Here is a 22,879-nt window from a genome sequence, read left to right on the forward strand (position 1 = left end):
TGATCTGAAAAAGATCTGGGAGCCTAATGCTTATAAGATTATTACGGGCCAGCAATGCTAAAAAAGTTAAAGCCAACTTAAGCTGCATGAATAGTTCCTGAGAATAATAAGCCCAATGTCTACTTTGTTGGTCAAAATGCATCTGTGCTGTTGTGTTTCTTCTTCAGAATGCATTTTAGAAATGAGAGATAAAATGGCATTGACAAGCTGGGCCCAGTGCATAGAGAGAAAGATGATAAGGTTGATGAGACAGCAAGGAATCATGGCAAATAAAGACTGGTTGAAGTTACTGGTGGTGTTTAACCTAGAGAAAACCTTTTTGTAATTTTCTACTGTGCCAAAAAGATGATCTTTAACATTCTTCCTAGCTTTGTAATGTTATAGTCTGATTTTGTAGAAGGACCCATGTGTAATCCATCTTTATTTCCCTTACCCAGAAGCTAGGATGTGCCCTACACGTAAACATAAATTCATTGTATCATAGAATTTAGAAGTGAAATAAAATAATATTAAAAATTGAGATTGCAAAGTTTATCTAGTCTAACTTCCCTCTTTTTGTAGATGAGGGAAATGAGGCATAGCCAGATAAAATAATGCCCAAGGTCTTAGAGTCAGTAAATAAGGAGTGACATTATAGTTTTCAAATACTTTAAGTGCCATCATATATAAGAAGGATTAGCTTTAATCTGTGTTCCCCCTGAATAAAGGGCAGAACCAAGGCCACTCAATTGAAACAACAAAGAAACATTTTTTTTCAGAGATACATATTTTAGTTAAATATTTTAAATAATGCTTTTTTTAGGCAACTGGAACTGGCTAGGGATAGAATGGGTTCTCTTTTGAGTTGAAGACCTTGTTTATTGTTGGAGATATTCAAGTAGAGGCTGAAGAATCATCTATCAGAGATAAAATAAAGACAATTCTTGAATTATATGGGAGACTGGAATAGATGCACTTTAAAGTCTGTCCAATTTTAAGATTCCATGACATTTTAAATCTATCTGTACCATCTTCCTTAATACACACATACACACACACACACACACACACACACAGAGCATCATATGGTCAGAGTTGCCTGTTATTTCTGCATTTTAGCACCAGCCCAAGGAGCTTTCTGTAAGGAAAACACCCATTGGGATCCAATTTGAGATGCCTCCTTTTGCTGATTGTTACAACTATGTTATTCAAATATATCCAGGTAACATATTTTAAAAAGTAAAAGAGCATCTTTTCCCAGTGTGACCTAACTTAACTGCATGGGAAAAAAGAATTTGAACAACAAATATATAATTTGCTTAGTTTTTTATTTGTTTGTTTATTCTTTTAATTTTTATTTTATTTTTAATTTGTGCATTAAAATAATGATTTCCATGACTTAGTGTAATGAAGAAAAATAATTGCACATGAAACTGCAAAACTGTTATGTACACCTTGCTGTTCCGTTTAAATATAGAATAAAATTATCATGTAAATTCCTTTTCCCCCTTTTTCTCCCCCCCCCCCCCCCCCCCCCCCCCCCCCCGCCATGGCTACCTTTAGACACAAATATTCATTCATTTATGAGGTCTTAACCTGGTAATTCATTCTATGAGCACCTCCTAGCATGGAAACTCCCTCTAAGAATGCCAATTAGCAACTTATTTACAACTTAACACCTGAGGCACTGAGAGGTTAAATGACTCACCTGTTTGAGGGGAGTCATTCACTCACAGCCAGTATGTATCAGAAGCAGTACTTGAACTCAGGTCTTTCTGACTCCAAGGTTTTCGTTCTAGTCAATCAATCAATCAATCAACTACTTATTATATATTGGGCATTGTACCAGGTGCTAGGGACACAAATACAAAGAATGAAGTAATGCTTATTGTTAAGGTGCTTCTATACTATTAGTGAAGACATCATGTACAAATGTAAATATATACCGAATATGTGTAAAATAAATTCCAATTAATTAAAGTGATTAGAGAGGACTAATATCATTTGGGGAGGGGTTCAGAAAAGATGAAGAATAGAGCATTGTATTTAAAGAAAAAGAGGGGTTTCTGAGGTACCACCTCACAGCTATCAGATTGAGTAATACTACAGTAAAGAATAATGACAAATATTGGAAGGGATGTAAGAACAATCGGGATATTAATATGCTGTTGGTGGAATTATGGACTGATCCAAGCATTCTCAAGAGCAATTTGGAATTATGCCCAAATGGCTATAAAATGTTGCATACCTTTTGACCCAGCAATAAGCATCCAAAGAGATTGTTTTAAAGGAAAGAAAAAGACCTATATATACAAAATATTTATAGCAGTCCTTTTTGTGGTGGCAAAGAATTGGAAATTGAAAGGATGCCCACCAATTGGGGAATGGCTGAACAAGTTGTGGTATGTGATTTTGAAGGGATACTATTGTGCTATAAGAAATGAACAGGATTCTTTCAGAAAAACTTGGAAGGAATTATATGAACTGATACAAACAAAATGAAGTGAAGAGAACCAGGAGAATTTTGTACACAATTTCAGCAATATTCTAAGATGACCAGCTTTGAATGACAGCTATTCGCAGAAACACAGTGATCTAGGATAATTCTGAAGGACTCAGGATGAAAAATGCTGTCTGCCTCCAGAGGAAAAAAAAACAACTGATGGAGTCTGAATGCAGAAAAAAAGCATGCTGTTTTACTTTCTTTTCCTGGTTTTCTTTTTCTTGTTTTCTTTCTTTTTTGCTCTGTTTTCTTTCATAACCTGAGTAATATGTAAATATTTTGCATGACTGCATGTGTATAACCTATACCTAATTACTCACCTTCTCAATTGGTAGGGTGGAGGGTTGAGAAGGAGGGAGAGAATTTGGAAATTAAAAAATATTATAAAGAATGTTAAATTTTACATGAAATTAGAAAATATTAAATTATTTTATTAAAAAAAGTAAAAAGGGGGTTTTGTAAACAAAAAATGAGTACATGCCAGGCATAGGGTTTGGGGGTAGGAAGTGGTCCAAAGGTTAAGAAAGTGGGGATGGAATGTCCTGAGTGATAAACAGATTATGCTCTGTCCATCACTTGATAAAATATTAAAATATGTTGTCAGAACCACTTTTACTATTTTTGATTAGTGTTGCTTGAGGAAAATGAGTATGAGGATACAAGAGGTGAATGCAAAATGACATTTGGGATCAGAGAAAGGATCTTATTCACATACAAAAGAAAAAAAATAGTTTAATTTTGCCATGTGATGGGGACAGGCCTAAGAAGAGGGCTAATTAAGTGATATTGTAATTGAGTATGATGTGTTAGGAGCAAAGAAAAAAAGCAGCCCAAGGTATCCTCAAATAAAAGAGAGCAGGAGAGGAATCTGCACAATTTAGAAAATTCAAGCAACTTTGCGGTGCTTTTCTCTTGCAGTCTTGAGATTTACCCAGATAATCACTCCAATTACACTTTTGCTTTGGTGGTGTCCACTGGATGAGAAAGCCACAGTAGAATTCATAGGAGAGAGAGAGAAGGGGGTGCCATTCATTCTGTAGACCATTTTGCAGTTTAGCAATGTAATATTGTGGGTACTCAAGAAATATGAATTCTTGATGATGACGGTGGTGGTGATGGTGATGGTGATGGAATTATTAATGCAAGTGATGGAAAAACAAGGTTGGGGAGGATGACACCGACTAGGGACCAGGAGAGGGAAGATGACTCATAGACAAGGGGGTACCCGGGGACAGAGGGCTGTAGTATGCATGTTGGAGAAGCTGGTGAGAGTGGGCTGGAGCACTCCCGGTGGCGGGGACCTGGGCAGTGGGAGGGGAGAATGAGTGTGGGCGGTGCGGTTCCCCAGGACTGAGTGGCTGGCGGTGATGTCTGTGAGAGCAGCGGCGGCGGCCCCAGCAGCATCTAAGAGAGAAGCATTGGAGACTCCGCCTAACTGACACCCCAACTCTCCCTCTTCCTCCCTCCATCCCCAAACTAGAGGCAGCCGAGCGGAGCCTTGCAGCAGCAGCAGCAGCAGCAGCAGCAGCAGCAGCAATAGAGGCGGTGGCAGCGGCGGCGGCGGCGGCGGCAGCAGCAACAGCAGCAGCAGCAGCAGCAGCAGCAACAGCAGCAGTAGCAGCAGCAGCAGCAGAAGCCGCCGCTCCAGCCTTGGCCCCTGCCCGGCCCCAGCCCCAGCCCCAGCCCCCGCCCTCTTCCTACTGCCTTCCGCACACAGCCAGATCTCTGGTGAAGCATCTCAGTGAGCCCTGGGCTCCCTGGCTGCCGTCGCTGCTCCTGCCACCGCTGCACAGTCTCCCCCTCCCCTACCATCAGAGGATGGGCTGCGAGAGGCAGCAGCGCTGCCCCAAATCCTCCTAAAGCTACAAAAACAAAGGGAGCATCCGGGACCGGGGTGGATGCAAACAACCATGAAAGACTGGCTCTTCCCTTTCTCGGGCTCTGTTGCTGCTGCTGCTGCCGCTGCCGCTGCCGCCGCCGCCGCCGCCGCCGCCGCCGCTGCTGCTGAGAGGACCACACTGTGAAGGGGGGAGCCAGGAGAGCAGCAGCTCGTTGAGAATTGGAAAGGTGAGAGGTAGCAAGGAAGAGGAGGGGGAGGGCAAGAAAAAAAAAGATGTCTTCTTCTTCTGCTTTGGGTCCCCGAGGCCCTCGCCCACCCACAGTGCCTCCCCCAATGCAAGAGCTGCCCGACCTGAGCCACCTGACCGAAGAGGAGAGGAACATTATCATGGCAGTAATGGACCGGCAGAAGGAAGAAGAAGAGAAAGAAGAGGCCATGCTCAAGTAAGCAGACCCAGTCACTCATTCATTTCTCCATTCATTCAGCATTCATTCATCCCCTCACTGCTGATGTGTGCCACCCCAGGGGTGTGTGTGTATGTGGGGGGTGATGCCAGGGTGCAGGGAGCAGGCTCCAGGGGGGCAATGGGGATGGAGTCCAGCCGGGGAGGGGCTAGTGAAATGGGAGGAAGAAGAGGGTTCACTAGTGCTGAGAGACAGGAAAAGCAAGAGGATGCTACCCTGAGATCGGGGTGCCCAGGAAGATCGGTGACTGAAAAGATTTCCTGGCTGGTGGAATGTATGGGGGGGGAGCAGGTTGGAGAGCCTGAGCCCAGCCATGAGGAAAGAATCAGGAATCCCGAAATGGGGCTCTTTAGGGGTGACCAGGATGAGAAAAAGAGGCAACAGGGGTGCGGTAAAGAGATTCTGAGATCAGTCAACCAACCCTCTCTCCTTCCAGCTACTTAATATATTGGAAGTGATTATACAGGAGGGTCAGTATTTATATAATAGAAAAAAATGTTATTCCTATTTTTACTCAATTCATCCCACAGAGTAAGACTGTTTTGTTTTGTTTTTGTTTTTATATTGGGTTTTTTTTGTGGTGGGGGGAGGCAGATGCCATCTTTGGTAACCTGGCTCCCCAGAATCTTTTCTTTATAACCCTCACACCCATTGCCTATATGCTGATATATTTTCCTGCTCCTAAATAGGGCCATTGATATTTTAAAGTTTCCAATAATGGGGAGAGCTGATTGGGACTCTGGCCTATGCAAAACAGAGGCTCCTTTCTACTGTTTTCCTAGAGACCTTTGGGGCCTGCTCAGTTACTGATGGAAATTGTACAATGGGTGATTGACTACTTGCAAAATCTTTCTATGTTCTATCATGCTCCACTTAGCCTTGTAAGGTACCTCTGTCTGGTGTCCCCTTTACACAGGTGTGTGTAGAGGATGGGGCTGTTTGCTGGTACACAAGGTGTGTGACACTGTCAGGCAGGGCTGCTTTCCTCAGCTTTTCAGAAAACCTTTTCTAAGGGGCTGGAATTGACCCTGGACTTTTATTGCCTGCTAGTGTTACCTAGAGAGAGAGACTCTGGAGGGTTGAATATTCAAACATATCTTCCCTCTTGGAGATTTTCATATTTTAGGAAAGTTTTAAAGTATAGGGTCACGAGAGTTTAGAGACCTTAATAACCTTTCATTCTTGCTTAGAAGAGGGGCAAAAGGGGGTCTAGGAACAGTCCACTGGGCTAAAGAGAAGGGGGACTTGTTGCACTGAATCATCTTTTCGTTGGGATCAAACTGATTGTAGAGGGGGAAGGGAGGGAGAAAGGATGGGACTCTGAGTGTCCTCAGACCTGTTTTGCATGAGCGATGCTTATTTCCTCCCCTGGCCTCCTGGGAAGAAATAATACCACACTTGGATTCTTCCTCTCACCTTTAGTGCAGCAATGCCTTATCAAAAAGGGGAAGGGGGGCAGGAAACATGCTGATTGATTGGGGCCTGATCAGTGTGACTGCCACTCAGTTGTGGAGGTGAGGGGAGGTTTGCTGGGTCATAGAGGAAATCAAATGATTCCTTTCAGAATTACTACTGTAGAAATTGAAGAATGAGCAAAAGGGGCAGTTAACTTGAAAGCCCAGAGCTAGCTTATCCCCCTGCAATAGGGGGTTTCTGAATTTCTCAACCAAATAAACACTTCTCATTCAAAATAAACACTTTAAACCTCCTGACTTGGGGAGGGGAGGTTTAAAACATCCCTTATTCTGCTGCTTATCCCCGGTGGAAATATGGGAATACAACTTCCCTAGCTGCAGGTTTCCCTCCTTCTGAGCTTCGAAGTAGTTCATGGTGTCTGATGGTGATTTTTGTCGTCTGTCTGACTATGGGTCTGTCCGTCCTCGACAATTACAGTCCCTGCCACCCTTCCCCTTTCTATTGGTTAAGATCTGTAGGCCTGTTGCTCTGTTATTCTTCGTGTTGATTATAGACATCAGGTTGGATCGAGTCCCCCAGCAACCAGTGGCCAAAAAATAAATAAATAAAAATAAATAACTGGATGGTTCTTTAAAATCTGATTATGGATATCAAAAAGGGAAGGTCCAGTGTAAATAATAGCCATCAGGGCACTTCAACAGCTGTTTTAAGGATTCAGAGATGTTAAAACATAGAGGGAGGGAGAAGCCAGGACCTAGTATCTGACTAAGGAAAGAAATAATGAAATCTACAGAGGCCTGTATGGGTAAAAGAGAATTAAGAGCATGGTCCAGATGGTCACATTTAAATCACCCTTCTACTGCTCCTCCTTCGATTGCTTCCTGCTTGCTTGGGAATGTCATACTTGTATTGCAAGGATCTGAAAAAAGGATTGCAAAGATATGAGTATGAGATGTGGTTGTGTGAAAGCAGTCTAAGGCATACCCATTGTATTAACTTTATCCATCAGCCTGGCTGTGATCAGGTGTCAGTACAATTTTGCAATAACAGATTGGCAAGCCTTTCCAAAGCCAAAATTGTTGCTTTGCTAGCATTTCCTCTTGTTAACTAATAGTGGGACAATACTTTAACTGTTTCTCAGAGGGCAATGAAGGTGTTAAGAGCCCCCCTTTAGAAAGGGGATCCACTCAGGCTTCTAAATGCCACCCTGGGAACTTTGCATTGAAAGTTGATTGTTAGGCTACATGTGTGTTTCCTGTTGGACTTTGCCCTATTGGGTAAGTTAGTGGACCTTTCTGCAGTATGATTTGGTAAACCTTTCACCATCCTATAAGCAAAAACTTGCTTTCTCAAGAAATGGACCTAATAGTTCAAGTTCTGGTGGGAGGCTCAACTTGCTTCTGGCAAACCCCTACAGCAAAAGTTTTGTAAGCCATGTCGAGTTATCATCCTTGCCTAAATAGATTATGGAACTTCTACCCCAAGTCTATGTGAAAACAGTACTATTCAGAGAGAAAAATGAAAACTTGAATAGAAGAAAATGAATCAATCACTCAGCCAGCATTTGTTAAAGTACTTACTATGTGTCAAGCACTGTGCTACATGCTGAGAATACAAAGTGATTTTCAAAATTATTTAATGAATAATCATTTTAGGAGTTCATGAACATTATAAGATCATATTCATAATAATTCCTTGCTGTGGTACTTTTTTCTCTATGTATAAAAAAATCTGGCAGCTTTCAGCTGGGGACTCTGGATCAAGTTTACTAGAGCAATAGGAAGATACTTTATCATCATGAGAATTAATTTCATAAGTAACATGAATTAATTTTAAGATGTATTTCTATATTGTGTAGAATTATATGGCTCCTGCCAAATGCTGTAAAACATAAAGTTAATTATCTTTTAAAATGGGCTTTTTATAACTTGGATTTTTCTCCAACCAAACTTTTCAATATTCCTTTGCATGCCTCAGCCAAAACAGCACGTGTGTTGGAAACTGCATTACCGAGGGCTTAAATCAAGTCAGATCTCATTAGATCTAACATCTGAAATCTTTAAAAAATAGAGGCTCTGTGATTTGCAGGAAGAGAAGAATAAGTATAGCTCAAGAGGATTAGAGGGAGTTAAGGAGCACATTGGAGCTACTGAGGACCTCACAGGAGCCTGTCCCTCTTCCTCCTCCTCCTCCCCCAAGAACCCTGGGACATGTTTTTGGTCTTTCATTACCTCAAAGACAGGACACCTATGCCAGAGATAAAGCCGAGATTTCTCTATTCAGTTGGGGGAAAAAGCAAGAATAGGGCTTTAAGAAAGTCCTGCAGTAATTACCCACAGGTTTATAGTGTTTGGTGGATGGAAGGGAAGTGGTAGAGGGAGTATGGGGAGATCTCTAATGAGGAGTTTGTAAGTAGTGAAGTAGAGTTATTGTAGTACATTGGGAAGTACTCTAGATCTTCAGTCAGTAGACCTGAGTTTTAGTCATTCCCAGCATGGCCACCTTTTAGCTGTGGGAAGTTGGGTAAGTCACAGAGACTCAGTTTGTTCATCCAGAATGTGGGGATAACCATATCTGCACAAATGAGATAACATACATAGTTCTCTTGGTAAATTGTGAAGCACTTTATAAAATGTAAACTATGAATACTTTATAATTGATAGGTTATTAATGTGATTATTATTGTACAAATCCTTGCATTCTCTAAGGGGTGAGCTTTTTCAAGGAAAACTCCATCGATTTGGTAGAAGATTATTAAGGGAATAATCCCTTAGGGAAGGTTGTGGGAATCAGAATGGGGCTCTGGATGCCAATTTGTAAAGAATGTCAAACTTCAGCCTTTCTCCCTCTTCCCACCAGTAAGCATAGTCCTTAGTAGGTAACTTCTGGTAGAATACAGAAGGGGATGGTGTTCCCTCATACAACTTAGGAGAAATCTTGACATTTCATTGTCCTCCTCTTCCTTCTTATATCTCCCAGTATGGGTAGCTGCATAGTATGAATTCAATTCAATAAATGTGTGCCAAGCACTGAGCTAGATCCTTGGAACATAAAGTCAAAGAATAAAATGGTCCCTGCAGTGCCCCACCCCAAAGCCCACAGTCTGTTTGAGGAGGAGTAACACAAGGCGACAGATACCAAGTATTTGGTGGGGGGGGGGGAGATATTATGAACAGGAGTAAATCTGGGAAGGTCTTTTTGAGGAGCTGACATTTGAAATGAGTCTTGAAGGAAGACAAGGGATGATGGGTTACCATATTACAATAAATGTGAGTGACCTGAATTAGTAATTGGGAGAAAGAAAAGATGAGGAAGAGAAGTCACTGTTATGGGAAATGCCATTTTCACATTCTGAGCCCTAATTTTCACACACACGCACACATATATACACATATACATATATATATATGTGTGTATACACAGATACATACATGTTTATATAATGACAGTAGATACAGTGCCAGGTCTAGAGTCAGGAAAACTCATCTTCTTGAATTCAAAGCTGCCCTCAGACAGTTACTAGCTGTGTGACCCTGGACCAGTCACTTAATCCTATTTGCCTCAGTTCCTCATCTGTGAAATGAACTGGAGAAAGAAATGGCAAATCACTCCGTTATCTTTGCCAAGAAGACTCCAAATGGGGTCATGAAGAGTTGAACATGACTGAAATGACTTAACAACAACAAAGTGTATTTAGAGGTAATGTGGTATAGTGGAAAGAATGATGGGCTAGCAATAGGCAATCTGTGTTCAAATCCTCCCTCCAGCACTGTATGAGAGCCGTATGATACCATACAAGTTATTTAACCTTTCTGGGTGCCAGGCTCCTTCCTAGAACTTATCTACTAAGTCATAGATTGGACATAGTTGGTTTTGATGGAGGAAATTCTCACATCATCAGGTACTTAGCATGACAAAATCCAGATATTTAAATGTATACTTGTATTTTTCCTAGATACTGATCATATATGATAGTATAAAGATGGATTAGAAGGAAAGGGACACAAGGGATAGGGATAATCTCATTCTGATAACTGGCATTTCCACAGCTCTCTAAGGCTGGCAGAGTACATGCTAACATTATCTCATTTGAGTCTCACAATAGTCCTGTGAGGTAGGTGCTATTATTGTGCCCATTTTCTAGATAAGGAAACTAAGATGTGGGCTTATGGAAAGTTAAATGGCTAGTTAAGTGTCAGAGCCAGGACAAGGACACAAGCCTTGGGAATCACAGGATTCTTTCTACTACAACAAGGTGTTTCTCTAACAGGCTTCTGGACAAATGGTTGCATGGACCCTTGCCTTATTATCCAACCTGGAATTTGGGTCTATGTGTATATGACCTTGTGGTAGAGTGCTAGTTCAGTGCCATGGCAGGTCACTCAATATCTCTGAGCCTCATTTTTCTCTTCTCTTAAGTGGGATTAATAATACCAATAGTGATTATATCACAGTATTGTTCTCTGTACAGTGTGTGTCACAGTGGAGAAAGCTCAGGGTCAGTAAAACCTGAGTTCAAATACAGTTTCAGATTCTTACTAGCTATGTGGCCCTGAGCAAATCAATTAACCTCTGTCTGTCTCAGTTTTCTCATCTGTGTAATGGGGATAATTCTAGCACCTACCCCTTCAGGATTGTTACAAGGATAGAAGCAGCAAGTATTTGTAAACTGCTTCATGAACTATACTGTTCCATGTAACTTACTAGCAGGCTGAGACTCAAAGCCCCCCACAATTTTGCACAATTTCATCATGTAAGATATGATTATTAGCAATGGGGATTGGTCCTGAGATTTCATTGACAAAGAGAATTTTCAGTTGAGAAAATGCCTTCTCCCAATGCAGCTCAGAACCTTTTCTGCTATTTATAATATAAGAGTTTTCTGGGGGTACTGAGAGGTGAGGAGATTGTGACCAAAGAAGAGCAGAAAGGAGAGAGCAGGGAGACATATGTGATGAAACAGGTAAGAAAGAGTTAGTAAAGATAGTTCTCTCTCTCTCTCTCTCTCACACACACACACACACACACACTCACAATTTCATTGACCCACCAGTGGTTTCATATTTGCTTGTATAAATACTTTTTCAATCCAAAGTGAGGGAGGCAGTAATTAGAGAATTACTAGCAATGAGATTCACGGATATCCCTGGATTTATTATTGACTTTTGTAATGCTGTGCAAATAAAAATATCTGAGGGTGGAGCTTTTTTCCTACTTGTTAAGTGAAAGGATATAGATCTAATCATAAGACTTTTTTTTTTTGGACGGGAGGGGAGTTATCCATTGTCTAGAGATATGTTTTTATTATCACTGAAAAATCCTGGAATGCAAATTGCCTCCACTTATTCAAATCAACTGCTTGTGCACAATGTGACAATCTTTAGTGAGTTACCTCAGGGCAGTGAGAAGTTAAATGACTTGCACAGGGTCACACAGTCAGAGAGGGAACTTGAACCTATATGTGTTTTCCTGACTCAATGACTGGATCTCTATCCTATTCCTAGCAGTCTTTCAGTCTTATATCACCTTATAAGGAGATTCATGTTAAATAATGAGGTGCCTCGATTTCCCCAAACTGCCTGGAAATGCAAATACAGGATAGGCCCAAAGTCACTAATATTTAATAACTCCTTTTTGTTTTTAATTTATAATACCATATGATAATATTCTTTCTCTATATATGCATATGTATATATGTATATATTAAATGAATTAATATTACATGTGAAAAATCAAATCTCAGAAATGCAAAAAATAAAAAAAATTAATTTCTAAAAAATTGTTAAAACAACAGACCCCTTTATGACTTTTGGCCCAACATGTGCAAATGTGTGAAATCAGATTTCTCTTCCCATTTGCTTTGTACTGAAATTTATTGTTGGAACTACTTATATCCTTAATGTATAGTAACTCCTACTATGATGTTTAAAAAGCACATCATGTGCTACAAAATTAAAATGTGTATTGGGTCTTCAGGTACATGAAGTTTGAAGCAATGTATCAACACTTGGATCATGGCTTTGCACAGATCTCTCTGTTTGTATTTGCTCTCTGTCTCTGTCTCTTTTTGTCTCTGTCCTCTCCCTGCCTTTTGTCTTTCTACCTCTTACTGGTTCTGTGTACTGTTTCTCATTCTCTCTCTCTCTCTCTCTCTCTCTCTCTCTCTCTCTCTCTCTCTCTCTCTCTCTCTCTCTCTCTCTCTCTCTCTCTCTCTCTCTCTCTCTTCTTTCTATTTACCTGTATTTGTTTCTCTTTCTCTTTTTGATGGAGAGCAAAGGGAGAAACTGCTACTCATTCACAGTTATTGGCTCAATGAGTTACATTGAAAGAGTGCTAGACAGCTTCTAATTATATCACCCACTAAGGTTTACAAAGCATTTTTCTTATATGGATCCTTTGAAATAACCTGATGCAACTGCAAGTGTTTTCATTCCCATTTCACAGATGAAGAAACTGAGAGGCAAAGAGAAGAAATGTGATTTGCTCACAATCTACCCCTAGTCCTGGATAGTCTAGATAGAGAATTGACTTTAGAGTCAGGAAGACAAGACACATGCTGGCTGTGTGACCCTGGGCAAGTTATTTAATTTTTCAGTGTTCTAAATGACTTTTTCAGACTACATATTTTAGAGAAGGGCTGACATTAGAAGAGGGAATTTGCCACATTGTTTCAATGAAGATATCTGTGCATTGGGTTTTATCTTAAGTTATATGCTGGGTTTGTTGAAATATATCATATTGAACAGGTCCTTTTTTATGGATGTAAGGAATTATAGGTTTAGTCACTATCCTTAACTCTGAAAATAACTGTCAGAGCCAGGATTTGAAACCAAGATACTTGACTCCTAGTACATTTTGAGGTACCCATTAGCAGTTGTATAGTGTCTTCATAGCATTTTTGCCCCCAAGTGTTGGAAAAGGGAGATAATTGATTCAACTCTGAAATATTTTCCTGTAAGCAAAACTAAAGCTATCTTTGAGAAGTAGTTTGATTTAGTGGATAGAGGATCAGCCTTAAAGTCAGGAGGTCCTGCATTCAAGTCCTTCAAGCCTCTGACACAATTCAGTGACTGTGGACAAGTCACAGGATGCTAGAGGGACTCAGTCCTTTCTCTGGTGTGTGAGAGTAATGGAGTTCAAATCTCGGCCCTGATCCTTACTGCCTGTGTTGTCTCTGGCATATAACTCAACATTTGTAAAATGAAGGGCTTGGACTAGACCTTGCTGTTTCTTCCAACTGCTATGAACATCTCAGAATGCCCCCAAGGAACTCCGACTATAAATTATAGGTTGGTTTCTAAATTGCTATAGCTATAAAGACTTTCCACACTGATAAAAATTCAGACCCCATGCCAATCTCCACCCAAAGTGCACTTTTGCATTTTTATATTCATTTAACTTATTTCTGAAGAGATAGCAAAACTGGGTTTTTGATGGCTGACTAGTACTGTCCTATCACCGCTGCTGCAGCTATCACATCAGTAGAGAATATAGAGGTTTAGGGCTTGAGAGCTTCTTTTCATCTCTCCCTCCCCTCTCTCTGCTTTTCCTCTTCCCTTTCTTACTCCCTCTCCATAACCTCCTCTGCCTCCATTTCCCCGTCTTCTTTCTCTAACTCTATTACCCATTTTTTTCTTCTCTCACCCACTGCTCTTCCTCTCCCTCTCATCTACTATATTAAATGTCCTTAAACTATTTTAATATAAAGCATGTAAAGTAGTATTCACAAAATATATTGTGGGAAATAGAAGAAAAAGGGGACATCTACCCAGGTTTAATATATAAACTAGCCTCAGTTTAATTTTCTTGAGAGGTAGTAGGAAATGCAGGTTGGTGTATTGAAAAAAAATAATTCATTCTCCTACTTAGATGAGGGAATGAAAGGTCAGAGTATACCTAAGTAGTGGTTTCCTCTTCCTGGCAGCTTTCTATTGGTTCTCTCAATGAGGATTTATGAGATTAAGGTTTTGTCTTATATCATACAACAGATACCTCAAGTTTTGTTGAAATCTGTTACCTCGAATGGATTATTTTCTCAAAAATATCAGGAGGAATATGCATTTATAATATTGCTGTCAACTCTTCTTAACTTCTAATATCATTCCAGTATTTCTCTGGCTGCATAAATGGATATTTGGAGACCATCTCAGGGGTTGTTTCAAAATTCCATCCTCTCCCTCTCCGACCCCATGAAATGGAGAATCTTTACTTCAATTTTCACAGCTTCACAGAGATAAATAGCCAGAACTTCAGAAAAGGAAGCTTGTTTAAATGCTGCTTTGTGAACTACAAATGATCAGTTCCAATAGCATAGGAAAAGTTACCTGGTCAAAGGAAGCATCTATATCAAGACCTAGAATTTATCCTTTAAAGGTCCCAGTGGGTGGCTTTATCTTTTTGGCAAGGTTCAATTTAAATGTGCAAAACATTTCCCAGAAACCAGCAGCTACCATTTGAGACCTCATTCAGAGGTCTCACTTTCTAAAACTATCTTTCAGATACTACAAAAGAGCATCCTACTTCCATAATGTGTGGGGATTCATTTAAATGGCTTTTTGGGGGAAATTTAATACTTTAAGGATTTCTCTGAGGTTTGGGCATTATGAGAAAAGATTACTATAGCAATTCATTTATTTTAATTCCTAGTACAGGCCCTGTAATTTCACTGATATAGGGAACTCCCAGATGAGGAAAATCCCTCTAATAATGTAGGTCCAGCAACTCAAGATCTTAAGAGGACTGCCTTGAGCATTGAGACATTAATGATAACATTAATGTACAGGATATCACAACTGGAATGCATCATAGGCAATACTTGAACCTTGGCTCCTTGGCTCCAAAGCTGATTGTTTATCAATTACACCACACTTCTTCTTTCTAAAGAGATAGTTAATAGACTTACTTACTTGAAATTGTAGATGATTTTAGGAGATATAGGGAGCCCCCCTGACATTTTTTCATACTTTAGACAATTTGCTGGAGTGATATCTAAGGCATTTTGTATTTTTTCCTCTTGGTACAAATCAGAAAATGTGTTGGTAGACAGAGTGTATTTTTTTTTCTTTTTTAAAAAGAAATGTTTTATTTCTGCCTTTTGTTTTTTTATCACAGCCATTTCCAGATAATCCACTGCCACCAAATGAGTCTCCCCTTCTGAGAAAGAAACATAATTAAGCAAAAACAACTAAAACCATATCCATATCTGATGGCTTAAGCAATATTCCACATTACCTTACCACTACTCTACCAAAAGGAGTTACTTCCTCGTCTCTTTTCCTGCAACAAGATTGGTCTTCCAAATTGTCGAGTATGTTTTCAATAGATGAATCTTTGAAAAGATGTGTACTATGTAAACCAATTCAAATACTTTTGCTTTCTTTTTATCTTCCAAACACGAGCTTCCTGTTCTCTTTAAATTACCCATTAATGCTTAGTGCATGCATTCAGAAGTAGTAACTAACATTCATAATAGCAGCAATTCGAGAGTGCTTTAAGGGTTACAAAGTGGTTTCTTCATAACAACCCTGTGAGGTTGGTGTTGTATTATGGTAAGAGAGTGTACTGTGTTTGCCAGCCTATGTATAATCCCTATCTTATTAGTTCTTAATTTATTTTTCTATAGTCAAAGTTTTGGAGGTCAAAATTACAAAAATATATTTACTCTCTGAGGAATCATAGCTCATTTCAAAGGTTTTGCCCAATCTGTCCACAAATATTTATTGAATCTCTCTGGGATGCATGGAGGGGAAGGAAGGGGAATAAGCATCTATATACTGCCTTCTATGTGCCAGGCACTGGGACAAACAGAGGTTAAATGCCTTGCCTAACATCAAACTGGTAAATATCTACATCTGGATTTCAGCCTGACTCTAGGCCCAACACTATCCACTGAACCGTCAGCTGCCTCGGCACTCAGACACAACTTGACTGTCTCCAGCATGTTCAAATGCACTGCATCAAATGAAACAGCTTGGTCCTTTTCTTAAATTGTCATTTACTCAATAAACATTTATTAAGTGCCTACTATGTGCCACGTGAAACAGCTAGATGTTGTAATGGATAGAGCACCAGGCCTGGAGTCAGGAAGACCTGAATTTAAATCCAGCCTCAGACACTTACTAACTTTGTGACCCTGCGCAATTTACTTAACCCTGTTTACCTCAGTTTCCTTATCTGTAAAATGATCTGGAGAAGGCAATGGCAAACCACTCAAGTATCTTTTCCAAGAAAACCCCAAGCAGGGTCATCAAGAGTTTGATATAGATGAAAAACAACTGAACAACAACAATGATAACCATTGTAAATGGAGACAATAAAGCAACAAATACAAATGATTCATGCATTTGCTGAAAAATGAAGGTTGAGAAAATTAAAGCTTTGGGAAAATTAAATAGGAAGTCCTGGGCCAAGCCAGGTTATTAAAGTCCTTGAAAATGAATACAAATAATAGGAATAATAAAAACATTATAATATCATTGATTTATTTTTGTGGGGCAGTGAGGGTTAGGTGACTTGCCCAGGGTCACAGAGCTAGTAAGTGTCAAGTGTCTGAGGCTGGATTTGAACTAAGGTCCTCCTGAATCCAGGGCCAGTTCTTTATCCACTGCGCCACCTTGCTGCCCCCTATAATAGCATTTATATAGCATTTTAGATTTTGCAAGGCACTTTATATATGTTATCTCATTTGATCTTCACATTAAAGCTATGAAATGGTTGCTATTATCATCTTCATTATACAAATGAGGAAACTGAGGCTGAAAGAGATAAAGTGACTTATCCAGTAAGTAAGTGTCTCATGAAGGATTCTATTACTAGATAAAATATAAATGGGAGGTATAGATTCAAACCTTTAAGTTATTTTTTGAGTTTCCTGTTCTTTATTGAATCTTGGAGGGTCTCTGGAATCTATTAAAGTGATGAAAAATTTTACATTAAAGCTCTTTGTGTTTGAGGGTTGGAGTCCCATGATTCATGCAAATGAAAAGGCTATTTCCTGGGGAGTGAGGAACATATCCCATGATGTGCATATTTCCTTTGGATTAAAATAATACCCCAAATAGAGCAACAATCAATAAAATTGTAGGCATTTTGGATTTTCTGTTGTGACATGTTACATGTTCATAGGAGAATCACATTTAATTAGACAGAAACATCTCGTTGGCTCTATTATTTATGTCTTATCTCTATGACAGACCCTGTAGCCACAACCCACACACATTGATCTTACTTTTCATTATGATCACGAGGAACCCCAGCAATACAGAACTACTGATTTTTCTGTTGTTTTGTCTTTCCCCCTTTTTGCTTATGTTCACAGCTGTGGTTTTCAGAGGGAGCAAGGTGGCTTAGCTGAAGGGCACAGGAAGACCAAAGTTTGAATCATACCTCAGACATTTGTGAACTGTGTGACCCTATGCAGGTCACTTAACTTCTCTGTATCCCAGTTTCCTCCTATATAATGAGAAGTTTAAATTCAATGTACTCTAAGGGGTAAACCCACTGCTGCTAAGGTTCTTTCCTACTCTAAATCTAGGTTTTATGATCACCAGGGAACCATCTAATTATTATGTTTTTTGTAATTATAATAAAAGGCAATATGGCTCAGCAGATGCCCAACTAGCCTGAGAATGAGGATTACTAGCGTTCAGACTTTATTTCTGCCTCTGTGATCCTGGGTATGCCGCCCCTTAACCTATTGGTGCCCCAAGCAACTCCCTAGGATTGTAAATTGCAGCAAAGCTGTTGATCTATTTAGGTAAAGGAGGTTTTCTTATCTCATATTCTCTAAAACCCAGAAATCACAGTCTTGTCCAAAAAAATATTATCTTGAGTCCAGGTATCTGTCATTTTTTTGTTTATTGTTTAGTCATTTTTTTTTTAGCCATGTCCAACTCTTCATGACCCAATTTGGGATTTTCTTGGCAAAGATACTAGAGTGGTTTGCCATTTCCTTCTCCAGCTCATTTTAAAGATGAGGAAACAGATACAAAGAGGATTAAATGACTTGCCCAGAGTCACACAGCTATTAAGTATCTGGGGCCATATTGAAACTCAGGAAAATGAGTCTTCCCTTCTCCAATCTGGGCACTATCCACTGTGTCACCTAGCTATATCTATCTTTACCTAATTTACATAAAAACATGACATTAGATGAAATTTTATATGAGGTAGTTAGTTGCATAGGAATGGTGCTATAAATGGGATGCTGGCTATGTTGACACCCCCAAGTACCTCAACTAGGGCTAAAGTGCTAAATGGAATAATAAGATTGAAAGTTGGTTGAACCTTAGATTTTATCTAGTCCCACTTCTCATTTTATTGATGAATAAACTGAGGCAAAGAGAGGGAAAGTGAATTTCTGAAGTCACATACCTAGTGACAGCAAGGTCTTAAACCCATATGATCTTATTCCAATTTCAGTGCTTTTTTCAAGATATCAAGTTTCATTTTTATGTGATTTCACTCATAACATTTTTGAGCTTAATAGTCTTTTCTCTTAATTTTTTTCTTCAGATATTTTCAATTTTTTATTTATATGGTTTTTCAAATATATATGTCTTTACAACTAAGCATTTTTCACTCAGGAAAGTCAGGTAGTTCCTATTGTATGAATAAAATGGTCCTCTATAGCATAGGACAAATCTGTCCTGTTTTGTATCTTCATCTCTCCCACTCCCAATTTGAAAATGCTTGCCCTATTGTGACATGATTGTTGACTCAGAAAAATTCAGTGAATGAGAAAGAAGTGTACCATGGTTGATATGATAAAGACCTGAGACAGATCCATATATTTTTTATTTAGCACCAAAATTCATTATTCTGCCTCCGCAATCACTTAAGAAAATAGTGGACAGCTCCATATACCACCACCCCGCCTTTGCCTGAGTGGTTTACAACTCATTTTCCTTTCAAGCTTTCCCACAATGTTCACATGTTTAGAATTGAAAGGGAATTCAGAGATTAACTAGTTTACTCCCCAATCATTTTACCGATGAAGAAACTGAGTCTTTGGTGAAGTTATTTGTTCAAAGTGATAGAGTTAGTAACTAGAAGCATTAGGTCTCAATACCATATTTTCTGTTTGCAGTCAACTATTCTTTTCACAATACTATGTTTTAAAATTTTTCATATTATTTCACTTTCATAATATTATTGAAGTTAATATCTTGTAATACTTACAGCTAGTCCTAGTTGTCATACCTTGGCAATTATTTAGCCCAGGGCAGCAGGGGTCACAAATCATAATCCCAATTCAAATTTTTATGACAAATTTTGTTGAATAGGGAGAATTGGTGAGCCTGGAACACCTTTGGAGAGGAAATAAGGATTTGGAACACAGTGAAATAATGGTTTCCTAGTAAATATTTAACAAGTATCTCTCTGAGGAAAAATGTATCTATAACACACTTTTAAAGTTAATCTGAATTGGGGGCAGCTAGGTAGCACAGTGGATAAACCTCCAGCCCTGGATTCAGGAGAACCTGAGTTCAAATCCGGCCTCAGACACTAGCTGTGTAACCCTGGGCAAGTCCCTTAACCCTCATTGCCCTGCAAAAAAAAGAAAGAAAGAAAGAAAGAAAGAAAGAAAGAAAGAAAGAAAGAAAGAAAGAAAGAGAAAGAAAGAAAGAAAGAAAGAAAGAAAGAAAGAAAAGAAAGAGTAAAAAGTTTATCTGAATTATTTTTCCATCATTTTCTCAAGACTAGAGTCAATAATTAACAAAACAATAAATCAATGCCTGACCTGTGACCTTTGTCAATTTCCCTGGGTGGAAATACTAATATTGAAATTTTAACAATTGACTCTGGGCTAGACAGTTCAATTTGGCTCCAGCATACAAGTCTCCTGAGGTCTCTTCTGTGGAAATATCTGTAGGGAAAGAGTTGTTGGGCTAGTGTAGAGATCCCCTGGGATGTGACCAAAGTATGAATGGGGAAGTGGGTGAATATCATTAGACGGTTCCCAAATTTAATGATTTTTTTCTTACAGTTTATCAAATTCATTCTGCTGAAGGACAGTATTATTAAGCACCTTCTAAATTTAACCATCCTAAGAAAAAGCACCAGCCATTCCACCCTAGTTTTACCTCTGTTAGTTCCCATATTTTCCTAGGGATTTTTCTGACTGTGTTCGTTCACAAGGTTTTTCTCCCTTTCTCAATTATTTTCAAAAACTTTAGGTTGTTGCATGCTACATAATTTATACTTGAAAGTGATATAAAGCTACAACTCAAGGGGAAGTGAGAAGGGAATAAGTATATATTAAGCACCTACTATATGCCAGTCACTATGCTAAGCATTTTACAGATAGTATCTTATTTGATCCAATCCTCACAACAATTCTGCAAGATAAATGAAAACATGATCCCCATTTTACAGTAGAGGAAATCAAGACAGACAGAATGACTTAGCCAAGGACACATAGTGAGTAAGTATATGATACCTATTTTTTTTTTTAACATAGGTCTTCCTGACTTTAGGACCAGGGCTCTATCCACTGTAGCAACTGTTAATTAAGTGTTAATGAAAATGTTAATAAAATTCAATTTTTACTTCATTGAAAATTATGTCTAGATTTGTCTAACTTCAGTTCATAGTGTGCTTCATGATTTGAAGAAGGTGTATTCAGAAGATGTGGAAGTGGTAGGTTACCACATATGCCTTAAGAAAATAGATTTTCATAGCAGCTGTGTTGCATAGTGAATTGACTGCCAACCTTGGAGTCAGAAAAATCGCAGTTAAAATTCTGTCTCTGACACGGATTGGCAGTGTGACCATAGGCAAGTGGTTTAACTGTTTAGTACCTTCAAGTAATGGAGTTATCTGATACAGAAAAGGGGCTGACCTGTATCAATTGAGAGAATTTCTTTATTGGGAATTCTCTATCCTGATAAAATCAAAGGAGCATCCCCGAGCAAGGAAAAAAAAAGAGGTTTTCATTTGTTTGTTTGTTTTAGAGTTGATTGAACCTTAGAGATTACTCATTCTAATCTCTTATTTATGGGCAAAGAAAGTGAGATCCAGAGAGTTCAAAGGGTCCATCAAGAGTATATAACTAACTAGTAGCAAGTTGGGCTTGGATTTCAGGCTCCCAGGCCATTGTTCCTTTCATACATTGCAAGAACTTGTTTGTGCTTCACTTTAAGCAGCTGCTCTGGGACCAGGTGTTAAATCATTGTTAAGACAGAGCAAGTACTCAATGAATACTTAATTTGGGTATTCTAGGTGTGGTAAGGGAGTACAGAAATAATGAAACATTGACATTTTTCATATAGTCGTCTGGGCAGCTAGGTGGCACCATGGATAGTGATCAGACCTGGATTTAGAAAGACAAGTTTTCAAATGTGGGCTCAGACGCTTGCTAGCTCTATGACCCTGGACAAATCAATCCTGTTTGCCTCAGTTTCCTCATCTATAAAATGAACTACAGAAGGAAATGACAAACCACTCCATTGTCTTTGCCAAGAAAACCCCAGAAAGGGTCACAAAGAGTTGGACATGACTGGACAAAAATACAGTCATTTAGTATCTACCTACCTAAAAACCATTTTTAATTAATGAAAAGCATATAATATGGTACTATTCAAAACAGATTTAGTATCCTGGTTATATATATATATATATATATTTTTTTTTTAACAAAGTATTTTATTTATTTATTTTTTCCCATTACGTGTAAAGATAGTTCTCAACTTTTGTTTATACAAGCTTTCCAATTGCAGATTTTTGTCCCTCCCTCCCTCCCCTCCCTCTCCCCTTCCCTAGACAGCAGGTAATCTGATATAGGTTATATATATATACACATACACATATACATATATATGTATAATAACATTAAACATATTTCTGCATTAGTGGTTATATTTCTTGAACTAGGAATCTTCTGACTTCTAATTAATTCATCTGTTACCCATGCATATCTGTTGTAGGTGTGCCTTTCCTCTAGGGAACAAAGAACTTGTAAGATGTGAGAACTTTTTCTCCCATAAAATGTCTATTTCTTTAAAAGAGGTCAGTTGTTTTTAGTTTACTCATTAGACAAGACGGTGCATTAAAATTGCATTCTTATTCAAATTTTCAAATTCCCTCATTAAAATAACTGTACATATTATATAAATTCCCACAAGATGAAAGGAAGTTATAAGATTTCTATTTCCTTTTTAAACTCTTAAAACATAAAAAAAATGTAAGTGTATATGTCATATGTCTCCAAGTGCCATTTAACATTCAGACAACTCATCTCTCAAGTATATTTTTAGGGGTGAAATTGGGAATCAACTGCTGATTGGAGGTAGGAACTGTATTTAGAAGATTAATAAGGGTATAGGGGGTGAATGGTTGGTGAAGAAGAGGGTGTCAAAGAATTACATTTAGATTTCTGCATAGGAGTGGTGAGCTTTGGGCCATGGATGGAGTACATCTCACAAGACCTGGGAAGAAAGCATTTGTACACTCAGTCATATATGAGGATGAATAGTATCCTAGTGTCTAAAAGCAAAAAAAAAAAAAAAAACAAACACAAAAAACGAACCCCAAAACCTTCCAGATCATCTGCTCCAGCCCATCTGTGACCAATATACTATTCCTGATGATCCCTTAGTAGTGCTGTGCTGGTAAATCTTCCACAACCACCTGGATGAGAGGAAGTGTGCACACAACATACTTTTAAGCTTAATCTGC

The 22,879-nt window shown here is 38.8% G+C and overlaps 1 protein-coding gene across 4 annotated transcripts in view; it reads left to right on the plus strand.

Annotated features, from left to right (window-relative positions):
* Nucleotides 1-4,448: 4,448 nt before the first annotated feature.
* The window catches only part of LOC122752745 (regulating synaptic membrane exocytosis protein 1-like), a 386,130-nt gene continuing 367,699 nt past the window's right edge, over nt 4,449-22,879 (plus strand). Inside the window, exon 1 of one of the 4 annotated variants that reach the window (XM_043999635.1) lies at nt 4,449-4,765. In XM_043999635.1, coding sequence (XP_043855570.1) covers nt 4,596-4,765 — 170 coding nt within the window. In that variant the 5' untranslated portion in view covers nt 4,449-4,595. The remainder of the gene's footprint in view (nt 4,766-22,879) is intronic. The other 3 variants (XM_043999634.1, XM_043999637.1, XM_043999636.1) reach the window with 3 other exon arrangements.

Source organism: Dromiciops gliroides, chromosome 4, assembly GCF_019393635.1.
Source record: "Dromiciops gliroides isolate mDroGli1 chromosome 4, mDroGli1.pri, whole genome shotgun sequence".
Classification (NCBI taxonomy): domain Eukaryota; kingdom Metazoa; phylum Chordata; class Mammalia; order Microbiotheria; family Microbiotheriidae; genus Dromiciops; species Dromiciops gliroides.